Genomic DNA, 18,495 nt, shown 5'->3' with positions numbered 1-18,495 from the left:
CTGTCACCAACACTACAGCTGTACCTGTAGTTAGTACTACATCCACCCAGGTCTCTGTCACCAACACTACAGCTGTACCTGTAGTTAGTATTACATCCACCCAGGTCTCTGTCACCAACACGACAGCTGTACCTGTAGTTAGTACTACATCCACCCAGGTCTCTGTCACCAACACTACAGCTGTACCTGTGGTTAGTACTACATCCACCCAGGTCTCTGTCACCAACACAACAGCTGTACCTGTAGTTAGTACTTCATCCACCCAGGTCTCTGTCACCAACACTACAGCTGTACCTGTAGTTAGTACTACATCCACCCAGGTCTCTGTCACCAACACTGCAGCTGTACCTGTAGTTAGTACTACATCCACCCAGGTCTCTGTCACCAACACTACAGCTGTACCTGTAGTTAGTACTACATCCACCCAGGTCTCTGTCACCAACACTACAGCTGTACCTGTAGTTAGTACTACATCCACCCAGTTATCTGTCACCAACACAACAGCTGTACCTGTAGTTAGTACTTCATCCACACAGGTCTCTGTCACCAACACTACAACTGTACCTGTAGTTAGTACTACATCCACCCAGGTCTCTGTCACCAACACTGCAGCTGTACCTGTAGTTAGTACTACATCCACCCAGGTCTCTGTCACCAACACTACAGCTGTACCTGTAGTTAGTACTACACCCACCCAGGTCTCTGTCACCAACACTACAGCTGTACCTGTAGTTAGTACTACATCCACCCAGGTCTCTGTCACCAACACTACAGCTGTACCTGTAGTTAGTACTACATCCACCCAGGTCTCTGTCACCAACACTACAGCTGTACCTGTAGTTAGTACTACATCCACCCAGGTCTCTGTCACCAACACTACAGCTGTACCTGTAGTTAGTACTACATCCACCCAGTTATCTGTCACCAACACAACAGCTGTACCTGTAGTTAGTACTTCATCCACACAGGTCTCTGTCACCAACACTACAACTGTACCTGTAGTTAGTACTACATCCACCCAGGTCTCTGTCACCAACACTACAGCTGTACCTGTAGTTAGTACTACATCCACCCAGTTATCTGTCACCAACACAACAGCTGTACCTGTAGTTAGTACTTCATCCACACAGGTCTCTGTCACCAACACTACAACTGTACCTGTAGTTAGTACTACATCCACCCAGGTCTCTGTCACCAACACTGCAGCTGTACCTGTAGTTAGTACTACATCCACCCAGGTCTCTGTCACCAACACTACAGCTGTACCTGTAGTTAGTACTACATCCACCCAGGTCTCTGTCACCAACACAACAGCTGTACCTGTAGTTAGTACTTCATCCACACAGGTCTCTGTCACCAACACTACAGCTGTACCTGTAGTTAGTACTACATCCACCCAGGTCTCTGTCACCAACACTACAGCTGTACCTGTAGTTAGTACTACATCCACCCAGGTCTCTGTCACCAACACTACAGCTGTACCTGTAGTTAGTACTACATCCACCCAGTTATCTGTCACCAACACAACAGCTGTACCTGTAGTTAGTACTTCATCCACACAGGTCTCTGTCACCAACACTACAACTGTACCTGTAGTTAGTACTACATCCACCCAGGTCTCTGTCACCAACACTGCAGCTGTACCTGTAGTTAGTACTACATCCACCCAGGTCTCTGTCACCAACACTACAGCTGTACCTGTAGTTAGTACTACATCCACCCAGGTCTCTGTCACCAACACAACAGCTGTACCTGTAGTTAGTACTTCATCCACACAGGTCTCTGTCACCAACACTACAACTGTACCTGTAGTTAGTACTACATCCACCCAGGTCTCTGTCACCAACACTGCAGCTGTACCTGTAGTTAGTACTACATCCACCCAGGTCTCTGTCACCAACACTACAGCTGTACCTATAGTTAGTACTACATCCACCCAGGTCTCTGTCACCAACACTACAGCTGTCCCTGAAGTTAGTACTACATCCACCCAGGTCTCTGTCACCAACACAACAGCTGTACCTGTAGTTAGTACTTTATCCACCCAGGTCTCTGTCACCAACACTGCAGCTGTACCTGTAGTTAGTACTACATCCACCCAGGTCTCTGTCACCAACACTACAGCTGTACCTGTAGTTAGTACTACATCCTCCCAGGTCTCTGTCACCAACACTACAGCTGTACCTCTAGTTAGTACTACATCCACGCAGGTCTCTGTCACCAACACTACATCTGTACCTGTAGTTAGTACTACATCCACCCAGGTCTCTGTCACCAACACTACAGCTGTACATGTAGTTAGTACTACATCCACCCAGGTCTCTGTCACCAACACTACAGCTGTACCTGTAGTTAGTACTACGTCCACCAGAGGGCCTCCTTTGACTCTGTCCCTGTATCTAATGATCTGTGTGACGCTTTCTCTCCTCCTGTGGAATAGAGTAGAGCTGTAGAGTTGTATAATAGTTCATGTAGGTAGATGTCATGTGGAACAGTGGAATCAGTGCAGAGAGAGTTGTGTCATTAGATGTAACTGGTAATGTAATGTGATGTTGTACTGAAAGACAGGGTGGAGATATGAACTTCTTGTCATAAAACATGTGAAGTGTTTTCATTCTTCTTTCTATTCTATTAAATCTGTCAAACTGAATCTATGGAGATATTGTCAGAACTTCTATTTTTCATTCTGATTAAATCTTCACAGTCAGCATAGATAGGACAAAGACCCTGATATGATCATTGTTGCCATTCATACTCCTTGGCAGATCTAGGATCAGGATCACACAGATCTAGGATCAGCTTTCCTTCCCCCAAACCTAACCTTAACCATTTGTTGTGGAAATGCAAAACTAACCTAAAATCAGTGTCTAGGTACACCTTCTCCCTACACTACAGAGTGAGATCCATAATGTGTTCTCCATTTGAAGGCTGGGGGTGCTCTAAACTCAGTCAGGATATATGTAGTGTATATGTCAATTAACACGATCCCAATTTATTTTAGCAGATCCAATATTGGGTCCCTGTCAATTCACACATACATAATGTTTGTTTTTCACTGATTAGAAACTAAAGATGGAACAAGTCACATGGTGGCCAATGTTGTGTGGTTTTGACAGTTTCCCCTTCACTGTGGTTGACAAAAAAATAGTGACACTACCATTAGTTACACAGACGCAGGACAGTGCAGGGACAAGACACAGAGTTGAGGTTAGACATATAAGTTACTGTATTTCACCACAAGTGTTTAATTATGTCAGAGGGAGTCTATGAAATCCCAGATGGATTTGAAGAAGACGAGCCTGATGCAATGAAGAACACAGACATTGATGGAAAATTATATGCCAACGTAAGAGCCTTCAAGCCCAGTCCAAGACATGGAGTTGTTGCTTCAGGTAAGATTCCATACGCACACGCACATGCACACGCACACGCACACACTTACTTTAATAATTTGTGATTCAGCACATGTTCAGTGGTGGAAGAGACCCTCTGGAGTTGCTGCAGTGTGTCTGGGGCTGCTGTGTGTTCTCCTACTGGCTGGGATCATAGTCCTGTCTGTCTACTGTAAGTTTAGGATGTTGTCACTGAGACTTAAGTATCCTACTTAATTATACTTACTCATTACTGGTGTTTTAGTTACATGTTTGATGAACTTTTCCCTTTTACAGATGATAATCACAACTCAACACAGATAGACCAGCTACAGACCAGTTACAACACCCTGACTAAAGAGAGAGACCAGCTACAGACCAGTTACAACACCCTGACTAAAGAGAGAGACCAGCTACAGACCAGTTACAACACCCTGACTAAAGAGAGAGAACAGCTACAGACCAGTTACAACACCCTGACTAAAGAGAGAGACCAGCTACAGACCAATTACAACACGCTGACTAAAGAGAGAGACCAGCTACATTCTGACAGAGTTTTTCTTAGCGGGAGGCTTTCCAATCTCAGTGAGTAAACCTACAGTAATAAATTATTATTATTATCGCGTGTCTGTATTTTTTCATTAAGTATACATCGTGATAAGTTGAAGGAAATTCATGTTTTCATCTTGAAGAACAAACCTGTCCTGTAGGCTGGCAGAAGGTTGAATCCAGTTGGTACTTCCTGTCTACTGAGACTAAAAACTGGAAGGAGAGCAGAAAGGACTGCCTGGAGAGAGGAGCAGACCTGGTGATCATAAACAGTGATAAGGAACAGGTGAGAGAGAGAGGGAGAGAGAGAGAGAGAGAGAGAGAGAGAGAGAGAGAGAGAGAGAGAGAGAGAGAGAGAGATAGAGAGAGAGAGAAAGAGAGAGAGAGAGAGAGAGAGAGAGAGAGAGAGAGAGAGAGAGAGAGAGGGGGGGTATGGATGTGCAGTGGGTAGATATGATCAAATATATTTATCTTTCTCAACAACAGGAGTTTCTCTTCAACCTCAACAAGGGAGTCTGGATTGGTCTGACTGACTCTGTTACTGAGGGGACCTGGAGATGGGTGGACAGAACCCCACTGACCACCCCAAGGTAATACCTTACTGCTCTAATAACACTGACCACCCCAAGGTAAGATACTACTGTTATAATAACACTGACCACAGTGATATCTGACTGTTGTTAACCCTGTAGGTACTGGTATTAACCATGATATCTGACTGTTTTTAACCCTGTAGGTACTGGTATTAACCATGATATCTGACTGTTGTTAACCCTGTAGGTACTGGTATTAACCATGATATCTGACTGTTTTAACCCTGTAGGTACTGGTATTAACCATGATATCTGACTGTTATTAACCCTGTAGGTACTGGTATTAACCATGATATCTGACTGTTTTAACCCTGTAGGTACTGGAATTAACCATGATATCTGACTGTTTTTAACCCTGTAGGTACTGGTCTCCAAATCAGCCTGATAATGTCTCCAAATCAGCCTGATAATGGTGATGGCAAACCTGAATATGGTGAGGAGGACTGTGTTCACATACATGAAGAACAGAGTCCTCGAACGTCATGGAACAGGTAACTTGTCATGTGACAGCAAACTCAACTGGGTTTGTGGGAAAGTGCTTTAACATCACCATGACAACATTCTGTAACACATACAGTAGCCTACAGCGCACACAACTTCCTCCTTCATTCTCTCGCTCTCTCTCTCACGCACACACCCTCCTTCACACACACGCACAAACACTTGCATGCATGCACGTACACAAACACACACACCTATTGTTGTATTTGTTTGAAGTATCATATTAATAAAAGTCCTAATTATTTCCGGTTTTTAACTTCCTGTGTACCAGTAGTTATGTTTCACACATCATCAGGTTCAACATGAATTCAGTACATTTGACTTTGTGCATTCACTTAACTTCCAATTCAAATATATTCTGCAGATATTTACATGCTCCAATATAGGCCTGGTGATGACATTCTCAGCAGTACCAAACCACCATTACATACACTGTATAGGAGGAGGTGACTGTATCAACAATCAATGAGTGTAGTAGAGATATAAAAGGGTATCAAAGGATGTTACTTAATAATACAGTCAGTCTTCTTTGTTGTCAAGTTACATATAAGCACAATGTCAAATGCTCATATTTGACTGTTGTTCCCCCATATGGGTCCCAAAAGAGGGAAGTGAAGTGAAGTGGATATTTTCAGTGGTTCAACCAGCTGTCACTCAACCAATCAGGTTGATCCTCACTGGTTAAGCATACCCACCCTCAATATCCATGTGGTGCAATCTTGTGGTGTAAAATCTATTGTCTGGACATTATAATGACCCATGTTTGTAGTCCTGGATCTCCTGAACATGTTGATGTATATTTGGGAGTAAACAGAGGGTCCAAATCAGCAGAAAGGTGAAAGGAAGGAGGAGTTCTGGAAACTCCCTGAATTATCTTGGGGCTGTTACATATGATATTTAATATATGTTAACAGCTAGTCTTTGTTCTCCACTTCCCCTCTATGATCTATATCTTCCTGGTATGACAGTGTCCTGTCCATCATCACAAATAGCAAGTCAGGTTCCCTGGACAGGAAGACTGTGTTGAGAAATACTCTGGACAAGATGACCATGTAGAGACATGGAATGATTTATATTGTTCTGCAGAAAATGGTTTAACAATAACCACTGGAACAATCTCTCACAACCACAAACACAGTGTGTAAACTTGTTATATTTTTGTATTAGCATAGCCACAACTACCGGTGTCATTTTGTTGATACTTCCCTAGAGTTAACACCTACATCAGTCGCACAGACAGAGACACACAGATGACTCAGAGACAGAGATATCACAAGAAGCAGAGACTTAACATAGAGGGCTTGTATTTGACACACGCCTTCTGGCAAAAGTTGGAAGACCATCACATTAATTCTAGAAGCAGAGACTTAATGTATAGTAGAACATAGAAAGAAAGTCCCAGATTGTTAAAATGTCAAAGGTCAACTATGCTGTGCCAGATATGACCAAGAAGGTCAAGTTTGACAGAGGTGAGATGGAGGAGAGGATTGTGGATATCTATGTCAGTGCAGACACCTGAGAGACAGTGAGACCAGCACCAAGAGAGAAGAGACAGCAGACTCTGCTCTAATAATGGACCAGGAGACCAGCATCAGATAACACACAGAAGCACACACACAACACACAAGAACAACGTAAACGTCTCTTGTTTGTTTCCACAGAGCCTGATAGATCAGGGAAGAGACCCTTCCTAGTTGCTGCAGTGTTTCTGGGGCTGCTGTGTGTTCTACTGGCTGGGATCATAGGCCTGTCTGTCTACTGTGAGTTTAGTATCCAAGTTCATTGATTATCACCTAGTTGTAAGACGTGCAGGTTATTAGGCCTCATTTACCTGGTGTTTTACCTAGTAACTATGTGTTTATACTTTGTAGATAACAGAGACATCACAGATTCTGAGGATAAAAGGAACAACTTGTTCCAGAGACCTTTATAAAATCAACCAACTGAAGAGAGAGACCAGTTACAGACCAGATACAACAACCTGACTGAAGAGAGAGACCAGTTACAGACCAGATACAACAACCTGACTGAAAGAGAGAGACCAGACTAAACAGACCAGATACAGACAACCTGACAAAGAGAGAGACCAGTTACAGACCAGAACAACAACCTGACTAAAGAGAGAGACCAGTTACAGACCAGATACAACAACCTGACTAAAGAGAGAGACCAGTTACAGACCAGATACAACAACCTGACGGAAGAGAGAGACCAGTTACAGACCAGATCAACAACCTGACTGAAAGAGAGACCAGTTACAGACCAGATTCAACAACCTGACCGAGGAGAGAGACCAGTTACAGACCAGATACAACATCCTGACTAAAGAGAAAGGCCATATTCAGGCAAAGCTTTTTGTGATAGGTGAGATATAATCTGTGATAAATTATAAGTAAAATAAACAGTAATTATATATCAATGGGTTATATTATATATCAATGAGTATGAAGATACTGGCTATGTTTCTCGATGTGTAAACCTTTGCTCTACAACAGAGCAGCATTTTCAAAAGGGATGGAGAAACTTTGACTACAGTTGTACTTCCTCTATACTAAGAAAACCTGGGAAGAGAGAGAAGCAGTCCTGGTGATCATAAACAGCAGAGAGGAATAGGTGATAGGGATTTGAGGTGATAGAGAAGAGAGAGAGAGTTGAGAGAGAGAGGGAGGTGAGATTTGAGAGAGAAGAGAGAGAGAGGGGATCAGAAAGCAGAACTGGTGATCATAAAAGCATAGAGGAACAGTTGAGAGAGAGAGATAGAGAGAGAGGGACTGAAAGAGAGGGATGAGAGAGAGAGAATAGTGATGAGAGAGAGAGAGAGAGAGAGAAGATTGAGGGAGGAGAGAGAGAGAGAGAAAGAGAGAGGAGAGAGTGAGAGGATGTTTTTACAGAAGAAGGGAGGGCAGAGAGGAGAGGGAGGGAGGGGAGAGGTGAGATAAGAGAGAGGGGGTGGAGAGGGAGGGGAGAGGGTGAGAGAAGAGAGAGAGAGAGGAGCAGACCTGGTGATCATAAACAGCACAGAGGAACAGGAGAGAGAGAGAGAGAGAGAGAGAGAGAGGGAGGGAGAGGAAGAGAGAGCAAGAGAGAGCGAGAGGGAGAGAGAGGAGGGAGGGAGGGAGGGAGGGAGGGAGGGAGGGAGGTGGAGGGAGGAGCAGACCTGGTGATCATAAACAGCATAGAGGAACAGGTGAGAGAGAGTGCAGAGAGATGAGAGAGAGAGAAGAGAGAGAGAGCAAGAGAGAGCGAGGGAGAATCATAAGTGGGGGAGAAAGCAGACCTGGTGATCATAAACAGCATAGAGGAACAGAGAGAGAGAGAGAGAGAGAGAGAGAGAGAGAGTCTGAGAGAGAGAGTCTGAGACAGTCTCTCTCCCTTTCGCTATTATTTCCCATAGTTATTGTGTTAATGGTTGTGTTGGTTCCACTTATCTGGGCTCCGTTATTTACTTAACAGATAAGGAATACTTAAAATGTGCATATATAATTAGAATACAGCCGTAGACAGAAGTCAAAGATCAAACATCAGACATGCAACTGATGTCTCTCCTGAGTTCTGCCCCGAACAAAAGAAAGACGGCATCTTATATACCCGAGATCAGACCTTATGGTATGATCTCCGATGTCAAAACCTGCATGTGCAGCTAAAGTTATTCTTAACACAAGGTTCCTAAGAACCTGTCTCAGCAGTATGCAAAGCTGCCCTTGTTTTAGAGAAAAACAGACAGTGTCTCTCTCTGTCTCGCTATCACCCACAGTCCCTTTTCTCACCTTTCCTCACAGACACTGGGCGGCGGGTTTTGGCAGAAAGCTAGACACAGACAGAGACCTCAATACTCAGCTATAAAGTGAATAAAAGTACAATGGCACGAAAGCAAATTAGTAACACCATAATCAATGGTGGGGGTCTTTAGAAGACCCACAAAATCAACTTTAACCCTTCAGTTGGATAAGGTCCTGAATGGTTAAGTGATGATTCCACCTAGTGGTTAAAATGAGAGATGAATTCACCAAGGAGGTGAAATAATGGTATTACAGACTGTCTCAAAACACACTGGAGATCCTAGGGGAGGGACCTTGGACCTTCTCTCCCAATAGGGTTGATAGGAGGTGAGGAATGGAAGAAACACAAACTGAGATGAAGAAGAAAATTAAGAGAAAGGCAGAAAGAAAATAAGAATAGTTATGTTAAGATTTAATTAAAGGACTGTGTAGACATACCTTAATGGGTACACATTGGTTGAATCAAGATTGTATCAATATCATTTCAATAAAATTACGCTGAACCAATGTAGAATTGACATTGAATTGACGTCTCTGCCCAGTGGGACTTTACTCTGTAAAATGCTTGTATTAATAGTTTTCATTAGGAACATGTCATGTGATTTGCCATATTCTAACACTGTGATTCTTTTCAAGGCTCTGAAAGTCAACTAACAAGGAAACAATGTCCCAGCAGGAGAACTAGCTTCCTGATTGGATGTGATTGGATCAATAAAATAGTGTGACCTGAACACAAAACAGGGTAGATCTAAGAGGCACATACACGAGCACACAAGCATCCACACACACAACACACAACACATACAGACACTTCTTAATAACTCTTCACACTGATGTCAGTATAGATAGAGAACAGACAGTGTAGAAAGAAAAGAAGGCCCCTATAGGGCCATTGGTGGCTGGCTACAGAACACAAAACACAATGTGAACAATGACACAAACAGGCCTTGCAATGTATAACTTCCAGTTTAAAACATTCTAGCATAGGACCACAGACAGAGAGCAGAGAGCAGAGGTCTACAGTCAATCACGGATTACAAAAAGAAAACCAGCCCCGTCGCGGACCAGGATGTCTTGTTCCCAGACAGACTAAATAACTTTTTTGCCTGCTTTGAGGACAATACAGTGCCAATGACACAGCCCACAACCAAAATCTGCGGACTCTCCTTCACTGCAGCCAACTTGAGTAAAACATTTAAACGTGTTAACCCTCGCAAGGCTGCAGACCCAGACAGCATCCCCGGCCGCGTCCTCAGAGCATGCGCAGACCAGCTGGCTGGTGTGTTTACGGACATATTCAATCAATCCCTATACCAGTCTGCTGTTCCCACATGCTTCAAGAGGGCCACCATTGTCCCTGTTCCCAAGAAAACTAAGGTAACTGAGCTAAACGACCACCACTTCCGTCATCATGAAGTGCTTTGAGAGACTAGTCAAGTACCATATCACCTCCACCCTACCTGACACCCTAGACCCACTCCAATTTGCTTACAGCCCAAATAGGTCCACAGACGACGCAATCGCAACCACACTGCACACTGCCCTAACCCATCTGGACAAGAGGAATACCTATGTGAGAATGCTGTTCATCGACTACAGCTTAGCATTTAACACCATAGTACCCTCCAAACTCGTCATCAAGCTCGAGACCCTGGGTCTCGACCCCGCCCTGTGCAACTGGGTACTGGACTCCTGACGGGCCGCCCCCAGCTGGTGAAGGTAGGTAACAACATCTCCACCCCGCTGATCCTCAACACTGGGGCCCCACAAGGGTGCGTTCTGAGCCCTCTCCTGTACTCCCTGTTCACCCACGACTGCGTGGCCATGCACGCCTCCAACTCAATCATCAAGTTTGTGGACGATACTACAGTGGTAGGCTTGATTACCAACAACAAACGAGACGGCCTACAGGGAGGAGGTGAGGGCCTCCGGAGTGTGGTGTCAGGAAAATAACCTCACACTCAACGTCAACAAAACAAAGGAGATGATTGTGGACTTCAGGAAATAGCAGAGGGAACACCCCCCTATCCACATCAATGGGACAGTAGTGGAGAGGGTAGTAAGTTTTAAGTTCCTCTGCGTACACATCACGGACAAACTGAATTGGTCCACCCATACAGACAGCGTCGTGAAGAAGGCGCTGCAGCGCCTCTTCAACCTCAGGAGGCTGAAGAAATTCGGCTTGTCACCAAAAGCACTCACAAACTTCTACAGATGCACAATCGAGAGCATCCTGTCGGGCTGTATCACCGCCTGGTACGGCAACTGCTCCGCCAACAACCGTAAGGCTCTCCAGAGGGTAGTGAGGTCTGCACAACGCATCACCGAGGGCAAACTACCTGCCCTCCAGGACACCTACACCACCCGATGTCACAGGAAGACCATTAAGATCATCAAGGACAACAACCACCCGAGCCACTGCCTGTTCACCCCGCTATCGTCCAGAAGGCGAGGTCAGTACAGGAGCATCAAAGCAGGGACCGAGAGACTGAAAAACAAGGCCATCAGACTGTTAAACAGCCACCACTAACATTGAGTAGCTGCTGCCAACACACTGACTCAACTCCAGCCACTTTAATAATGGAAATTTATGGAAATTTATGGAAAAATATATCACTAGCCACTTTAAACAATGCTACTTAATATAATGTTTACATACCCTACATTACTCATCTCATATAGGTTAATGCTGTACTCTATATCATCTACTGCATCTTTATGCAATACAGGTATCACGAGCCACTTTAAACTATGCCACTTTGTTTACATACCCTATATTACTCATCTCATATGTATATACTGTACTCGATACCATCTACTGCATCTTGCCTATGCCGTTCTGTACCATCACTCATTCATATATCTTTATGTACATATTCTTTATCCCTTTACACTTGTGTGTATAAGGTAGTAGTTTTGGAATTGTTAGGTTAGATTACTCGTTGGTTATTACTGCATTGTCGGAACTAGAAGCACAAGCATTTCGCTATGCTCACATTAACATCTGCTAACCATGTGTATGTGACAAATAAATGTTGATTTGATCTGACTACAAGTCAGTACAGTTAGAATCATACAGTAGATATTACCATTAGGAGTCAGTTAGAAAGGTAATCATACAGTAGATATTACCATTAGGAGTCAGTTAGAAAGGTAGTCATACAGTAGATATTACCATTAGGAGTCAGTTAGAAAGGTAATCATACAGTAGATATTACCATTAGGAGTCAGTTAGAAAGGTAGTCATACAGTAGATATTACCATTAGGAGACAGTCAGAAAGGTAATCATACAGTAGATATTACCATTAGGAGTCAGTTAGAAAGGTAATCATACAGTAGATATTGCCATTAGGAGTCAGTTAGAAAGGTAATCATACAGTAGATATTACCATTAGGAGTCCGTTAGAAAGGTAATCATACAGTAGATATTACCATTAGGAGTCAGTTAGAAAGGTAATCATACAGTAGATATTACCATTAGGAGACAGTCAGAAAGGTAATCATACAGTAGATATTACCATTAGGAGACAGTTAGAAAGGTACAGTAGATATTACCATTAGGAGTCAGTTAGAAAGTTAATCATACAGTAGATATTACCATTTGGAGTCAGTTAGAAAGGTAATCATACAGTAGATATTACCATTAGGAGACAGTTAGAAATGTACTCATACAGTATATATTACCATTAGGAGACAGTTAGAAAGGTAATCATACAGTAGATATTACCATTAGGAGACAGTTAGAAAGGTACTCATACAGTATATATTACCATTAGGAGACAGTTAGAAAGGTAATCATACAGTAGATATTACCATTAGGAGACAGTTAGAAAGGTAATCATACAGTTAGTTAAGAGTAGTTAAGATGGATGACTACTCAACTGTATATATATTTGCATCTTTCTTCGCATATGTTTTATATATTTTCTTTTCCAAAAAATCAACTTCAAAACACTCTCCTGCAACCCGCCTCACCAATTAAAAATAAAAATGTATTTACCTCAAATCTGAAATTCACAATAGAAGCTAGCCAGAAGCTAACCAGAAACTGTCCAGAAGCTAACCAGAAGCTAGCCAGTTTACTGGCTAACGTTAGCATTCAGCTAACCACAGTGGTGGCCATCAGCTATCCTTTAGCTTGAAAAGCTATTGCCAGTTTTGTACAACGCGACTCAGACCAGATCATACCGGACCTATTTTTCTCTCCATATCCCCGGATTTCAACCGAAAACTCTGGACATTTACACCTGGATCTTTCAGCTAGCTAGCTGCTATCTGTGTGACTATTGGCTTACGTCGATTCGGAGCAAACATCAATTTGTCCGGAGCTAGCCAGCTGAAGAGTTCCATCAGCCACCCCTGGGCTACAATCACCTATCCGGACCCGTTTTACTGCCGATGCGGAGCCCCACCGAGCCTTCAAGACTGGACTACCGCGTTATCTGCCCGAGGGAGTTATCCAACTGGCCCCTCCGTCGCGACGGTTCCTGAACGCCCATCTGCGGCCCGCTAATCATTAGCTGTCTTATCGGCTGCTATCTGAATAGGTCTATTGGACAATTTTTCTTGGGTCACTATAACTATATCTATTTTACCAATTGGATTGATCCCCTCTACCACACGGAACCCCACTAATCTACCGACGGAAACGCATGAGGTGGCTAAAAACTTACCTCCATCCTATGCTAGCTTGCTACCGATGGCCTAGCTAGCTGTCTGAATCGCCGTGACCCCAACCAACCTCACTACTCACTGGACCCTTATGATCACTCGACTAAGCATGCCTCTCCTTAATGTCAATATGCCTTGTCCATTGCTCTTCTGGTTCTGGTGTTTATTGGCTTATTTCACTGTAGAGCCTCTAGTCCTGCTCATTATACCTTCTCCAACCTTTTAGTTCCACCACCCACACATGCGATGACATCACCTGGTTCCAATGATGTTTCTAAAGACAATATCTCTCTCATCATCACTCAATACCTAGGTTTACCTCGACTGTATTCACATCCTGCCATGCCTTTGTCTGTACATTATACCTTGAAGCTATTTTATCGCCCCCAGAAACCTCCTTTTACTCTCTGTTCCAGACGTTCTAGACGACCAATTCTCATAGCTTTTAGCCGTACCCTTATCGTACTCCTCCTCTGTTCCTCTGGTGATGTAGAGGGGAATCCAGGCCCTGCAGTACCTAGCTCCACTCCTATTCTCCAGGCGCTCTCTTTTGATCACTTCTGTAACCGTAATAGCCTTGGTTTCATGCATGTTAACATTAGAAGCCTCCTCCCTAAGTTTGAGTAAAACACTGCTTTAGCACACTCTGCCAACCCGGATGATCTAGCCATGTTTGAATCCTGGCTTAGGAAGACCACCAAAAATTCTGAAATCTCCATCCAAACTACAACATTTTCAGACAAGATAGAACGGCCAAAGGGGGCGGTGTTGCAATCTACATTTACATTTACATTTAAGTCATTTAGCAGAAAAGAGAGCCTGCAGAGCGGTGTCCTACTATCCAGGTCTGTACCCAAACAATTTCAACTTCTACTTTTAAAAAGCCACCTCTCTAAAAACAAGTCTCTCACCATTGCCCCCTGCTATAGACCACCCTCTGCCCCCAGCTGTGCTCTGGACACCATTTGTGAACTGATTGCCCCCCATCTATCTTCAGAGCTCGTGCTGCTAGGCGACCTAAACTGGAACACCCCGGCCCTCCTACAATCTAAGCTTGATGCACTCAATCTCACACAAATTATCAATGAACCTACCAGGTACCTCTCCAAAGCCGTAAACACGGGCACCCTCATAGATATCATCCTAACCAACTTGCCCTCTAAATACACCTCTGCTGTCTTCAACCAAGATCTCAGCGATCACTGCCTCATTTCCTGCATCCGTAATGGGTCAGCGGTCAAACGACCCCCACTCATCACTGTCAAACGCTCCCTGAAACACTTCAGCGAGCAGGCCTTTCTAATCGACCTGGCCGGGTATCCTGGAAGGGTATTGATCTCGTCCCGTCAGTAGAGGATGCCTGATTATTTTTTAAATGCCTTCCTCACCATCTTAAATAAGCATGCCCTATTCAAGAAATTTAGAACCAGGAATAGATATAGCCCTTGGTTCTCTCCAGACCTGACTGCCCTTAACCAACACAAAAACATCCTATGGTGTTCTGCATTAGCATCAAACAGCCCCAGTGATATACAACTTTTCAGGGAAGCTAGAAACCAATACACAGGCAGTTAGAAAAGCCAAGGCTAGCTTTTTCAAGCAGAAATTTGCCTCCTGCAACACAAACTCAAAAAGTTCTGGGACACTGTAAAGTCCACGGAGAATAAGAACACCTCCTCCCAGCTGCCCACTGCGCTGAGGATAGGAAACACTGTCACTACAGATAAATCCACTACAATTGAGAATTTCAACATGCATTTTTCTACGGCTGGCCATGCTTTCCACTTGGCTACCCCTACCCCGGTCAAGAGCACTGCACCCCCACAGCAACTCGCCCAAGCCTTCCCCATTTCTCCTTCTCCCAAATCCAGTCAGCTGATGTTCTGAAAGAGCTGCAAAATATGGACCTCTACAAATCAGCCGGACTAGACAATCTGGACCCTTTCTTTCTAAAATGATCTGCCAAAATTGTTGCAACGCATGACGCGTGTCACGCCCTGACGATCATGACAGTATGTTTTAAGACTATTCAGTGTTATTATGAAGGCAATCTGCTGTTCAACCTAAACATAGCGGTCACCCCACCACTGATTTTGTAAAAGTCTGAGGAATGGTGCTGGAGAAATGTAACCACTGTTAAATTCATAGACAGAGCTATGGATGCATCAACGGATCATCCATCAACATTATAGTTTTATCCGTGTTTTGAGGTTTACATACAGTTTATTTACAATAACGTTATTTACAAACAATTAATTAAAAACTAAATCTTATATTTTGGGTTCCGATGGGGTACAACTGTTGAATTAAGCTGATGAGGCATTTATAAGTTAGCATTTTTAAGAATAGATTGGTAGACTTGATATCATCAAACAGTTGTGAGAAACTGTGTGTGTGTGGTTATGTGTTTGGTTTTCACCCTCTTATATGTGTGTGTGTGTGTGTGTGCGCATGTGCATGTGATTGTGTGTGTGCACACATGTGTGTGTGGGTATGTGTGTGTGTGTTCTCACATCAGTGTGTATCTCCTCAGGACCTGAGGATTCAGGTAGAAGACTACAGGATGGTTGCTGCAAGTTTTGGGATGCTGTGTGTTCTACAAGTCACTCTCAACATCCTGAGGTGCCAGACGTGTCCCCCTGCTTAAGCCAGTACATGTCCAGGCCTGTCTGAAGTTAGCTAGAGAGCATTTGGATGATCCAGAAGAAGATTGGGAGAATGTCATATGGTCAGATGAAACCAAAATATTACTTTTTGGTAAAAACTCAACTCGCAGTGTTTGGAGGACAAAGAATGCTGAGTTGCATCCAAAGAACACCATACCTACTGTGAAGCATGGGGGTGGAAACATCATGCTTTGGGGCTGTTTTTCTGCAAAGGGACCAGGACGACTGATCCGTGTAAAGGAAAGAATGAATGGGGCCATGTATCGTGAGATTTTGAGTGAAAACCTTCCATCAGCAAGGGCATTGAAGATGAAACGTGGCTGGGTCTTTCAGCATGACAATGATCCCAAACACACTGCCTGGGCAACGAAGGAGTGGCTTCGTAAGAAGCATTTCAAGGTCCTGGAGTGGCCTAGCCAGTCTCCAGATCTCAACCCCATAGAAAATCTTTGGAGGGAGTATAAAGTCTGTGGTGCCCAGCAACAGCCCCAAAACATCACTGCTCTAGAGGAGATATGCATGGAGGAATGGGCCAAAATACCAGCAACAGTGTGTGAAAACCTTGTGAAGACTTACAGAAAACATTTGACCTCTGTCATTGCCAACAAAGGGTATATAACAAAGTATTGAGATAAACTTTTGTTATTGACCAAATACTTATTTTCCACCATAATTTGCAAATTAATTAATTAAAAATCCTACAATGTGATTTTCTGGAATTTTTTTTCTCATTTTGTCTGTCAGAGTTGAAGTGTACCTATGATGAAAATTACAGGCCTCTCATCTTTTTAAGTGGGAGAACTTGCACAATTGCTGGCTGACTAAATACTTTTTTTCCCCACTGTATTTGCTTCCGTTTAAGAAACATTTTTCAGAATGAAATTAATACAACCCTGACCACGTGTTAACACAGTTCACTTTCATAGCAGCCACTTTGTATTCCTTCTCGCAACTATGCGCTCTCCTCCTCTCACCATTTCCCTTCGAGTGTGGACTTCAATGCAAATCACATCAGCTGATCAACTATGACGTTACTTTCCAAGCAAACCATATCATAACCGGTACACACAGCCGACATCGTTGTCACCATATTAGCTAAAGTAACGTCATAGTCATAGTCAACATCAGTGGTGATTTTGCAATGTAAATCTTGTTGGGGAAAAATCTAATTCAAACTCCAGCGAAACCACTACAAAACACTAAACAATACATTAGTTGGACTATAACTGTGACAAACGGTGCATACAAATTGTTAGGGCCTACATAAAGCTGTCCCAACAGCAGAGTCCCAACAGCAGTCCCAACACCTTTCCACTACTACACGTGGCTATCAGCAGAGCCTTGTCTGGTAGCGAAACAGTTCATTTCGCTGGCTGCCCGACCACCACATTAAACTCTGAGCTAGACTGAAACACCTGCAGTTTGGAGCTGCCTTACTCAACAAACCATGTTTGTATGCAGCTTTATTAACTCATTGATTTCTTTTTCACATTGTTTGCTAACTGATTCATTCATGCAACAGAGGTAGTTTTGTATTGTTCAGTTTCAGGACTTGTGTTTGCAGACTGTCTGATAAAATCTACTTAACCTGATCAGAGATCTGACTTTACAAGGAGACATGACTACAAACCATGTTCCCACACTGAAGCACCACATACAGTGGGGAGAACAAGTATTTGATACACTGCCAATTTTGCAGGTTTTCCCTACTGACAAAGCATGTAGAGGTCTTTAATTTGTATCATCGGTACACTTCAACTGTGAGAGACGGAATCTAAAACAAAAATCCAGAAAATCACATTGTATGATTTTAATTCATTTGCATTTTATTGCATGACATAAGTATTTGATACATCAGAAAAGCACAACTTAATATTTGGTACAGAAACCTTTGTTTGCAATTACAGAGATCATACGTTCTTGACCAGGTTTGCACACACTGCAGCAGGGATTTTGGCCCACTCCATACAGACCTTCTCCAGATCCTTCACATTTCGGGGCTGTCGCTGGGCAATACGGACTTTCAGCTCCCTCCAAAGATGTTCTATTGGGTTCAGGTCTGGAGACTGGCTAGACCACTCCAGGACCTTGAGATGCTTCTTACAGAGCCACTCCTTAGCTGTCCTGGCTGTGTGTTTCGGGTCATGCTGGAAGACCCAGCCATGACCCATCTTCAATGCTCTTACTGAGGGAAGGAGGTTGTTGGCCAAGATCTCGCGATACATGGCCCCATCCATCCTCCCCTTAATACGGTGCAGTCGTCCTGTCTCCTTTGCAGAAAAGCATCCCCAAAGAATGATGTTTCCACCTCCATGCTTCACGGTTGGGATGGTGTTCTTGGGGTTGTACTCATCCTTCTTCTTC

At 43.5% G+C, this 18,495-nt stretch overlaps 1 protein-coding gene and 1 long non-coding RNA gene across 2 annotated transcripts; both read left to right on the top strand.

Moving 5' to 3' along the window:
• The first annotated feature begins 3,174 nt into the window (after window positions 1-3,174).
• Window positions 3,175-4,920, top strand: LOC135561606 (C-type lectin domain family 4 member M-like). The gene is made up of 6 exons (XM_065003317.1): window positions 3,175-3,392; window positions 3,463-3,564; window positions 3,669-3,956; window positions 4,082-4,206; window positions 4,407-4,510; window positions 4,875-4,920. Exons 1-6 carry the CDS (start codon window positions 3,251-3,253, stop codon window positions 4,918-4,920), a joined length of 807 nt encoding a protein of 268 aa, XP_064859389.1. The 5' UTR covers window positions 3,175-3,250.
• A 1,498-nt stretch (window positions 4,921-6,418) lies between these two features.
• Window positions 6,419-7,629, top strand: LOC135561827 (uncharacterized). Its single transcript, XR_010459666.1, has 3 exons — window positions 6,419-6,483; window positions 6,676-6,774; window positions 7,510-7,629. It is a non-coding gene; the product is annotated as an uncharacterized LOC135561827 (long non-coding RNA).
• Window positions 7,630-18,495: the final 10,866 nt, after the last annotated feature.

The sequence above is a fragment of the Oncorhynchus nerka genome, linkage group LG18 (genome assembly GCF_034236695.1).
Source record: "Oncorhynchus nerka isolate Pitt River linkage group LG18, Oner_Uvic_2.0, whole genome shotgun sequence".
NCBI classification, from domain to species: domain Eukaryota; kingdom Metazoa; phylum Chordata; class Actinopteri; order Salmoniformes; family Salmonidae; genus Oncorhynchus; species Oncorhynchus nerka.
The sequence above is the reverse complement of the archived record's forward strand: the minus strand, read 5'-3'. Positions and strand labels throughout refer to the sequence as shown.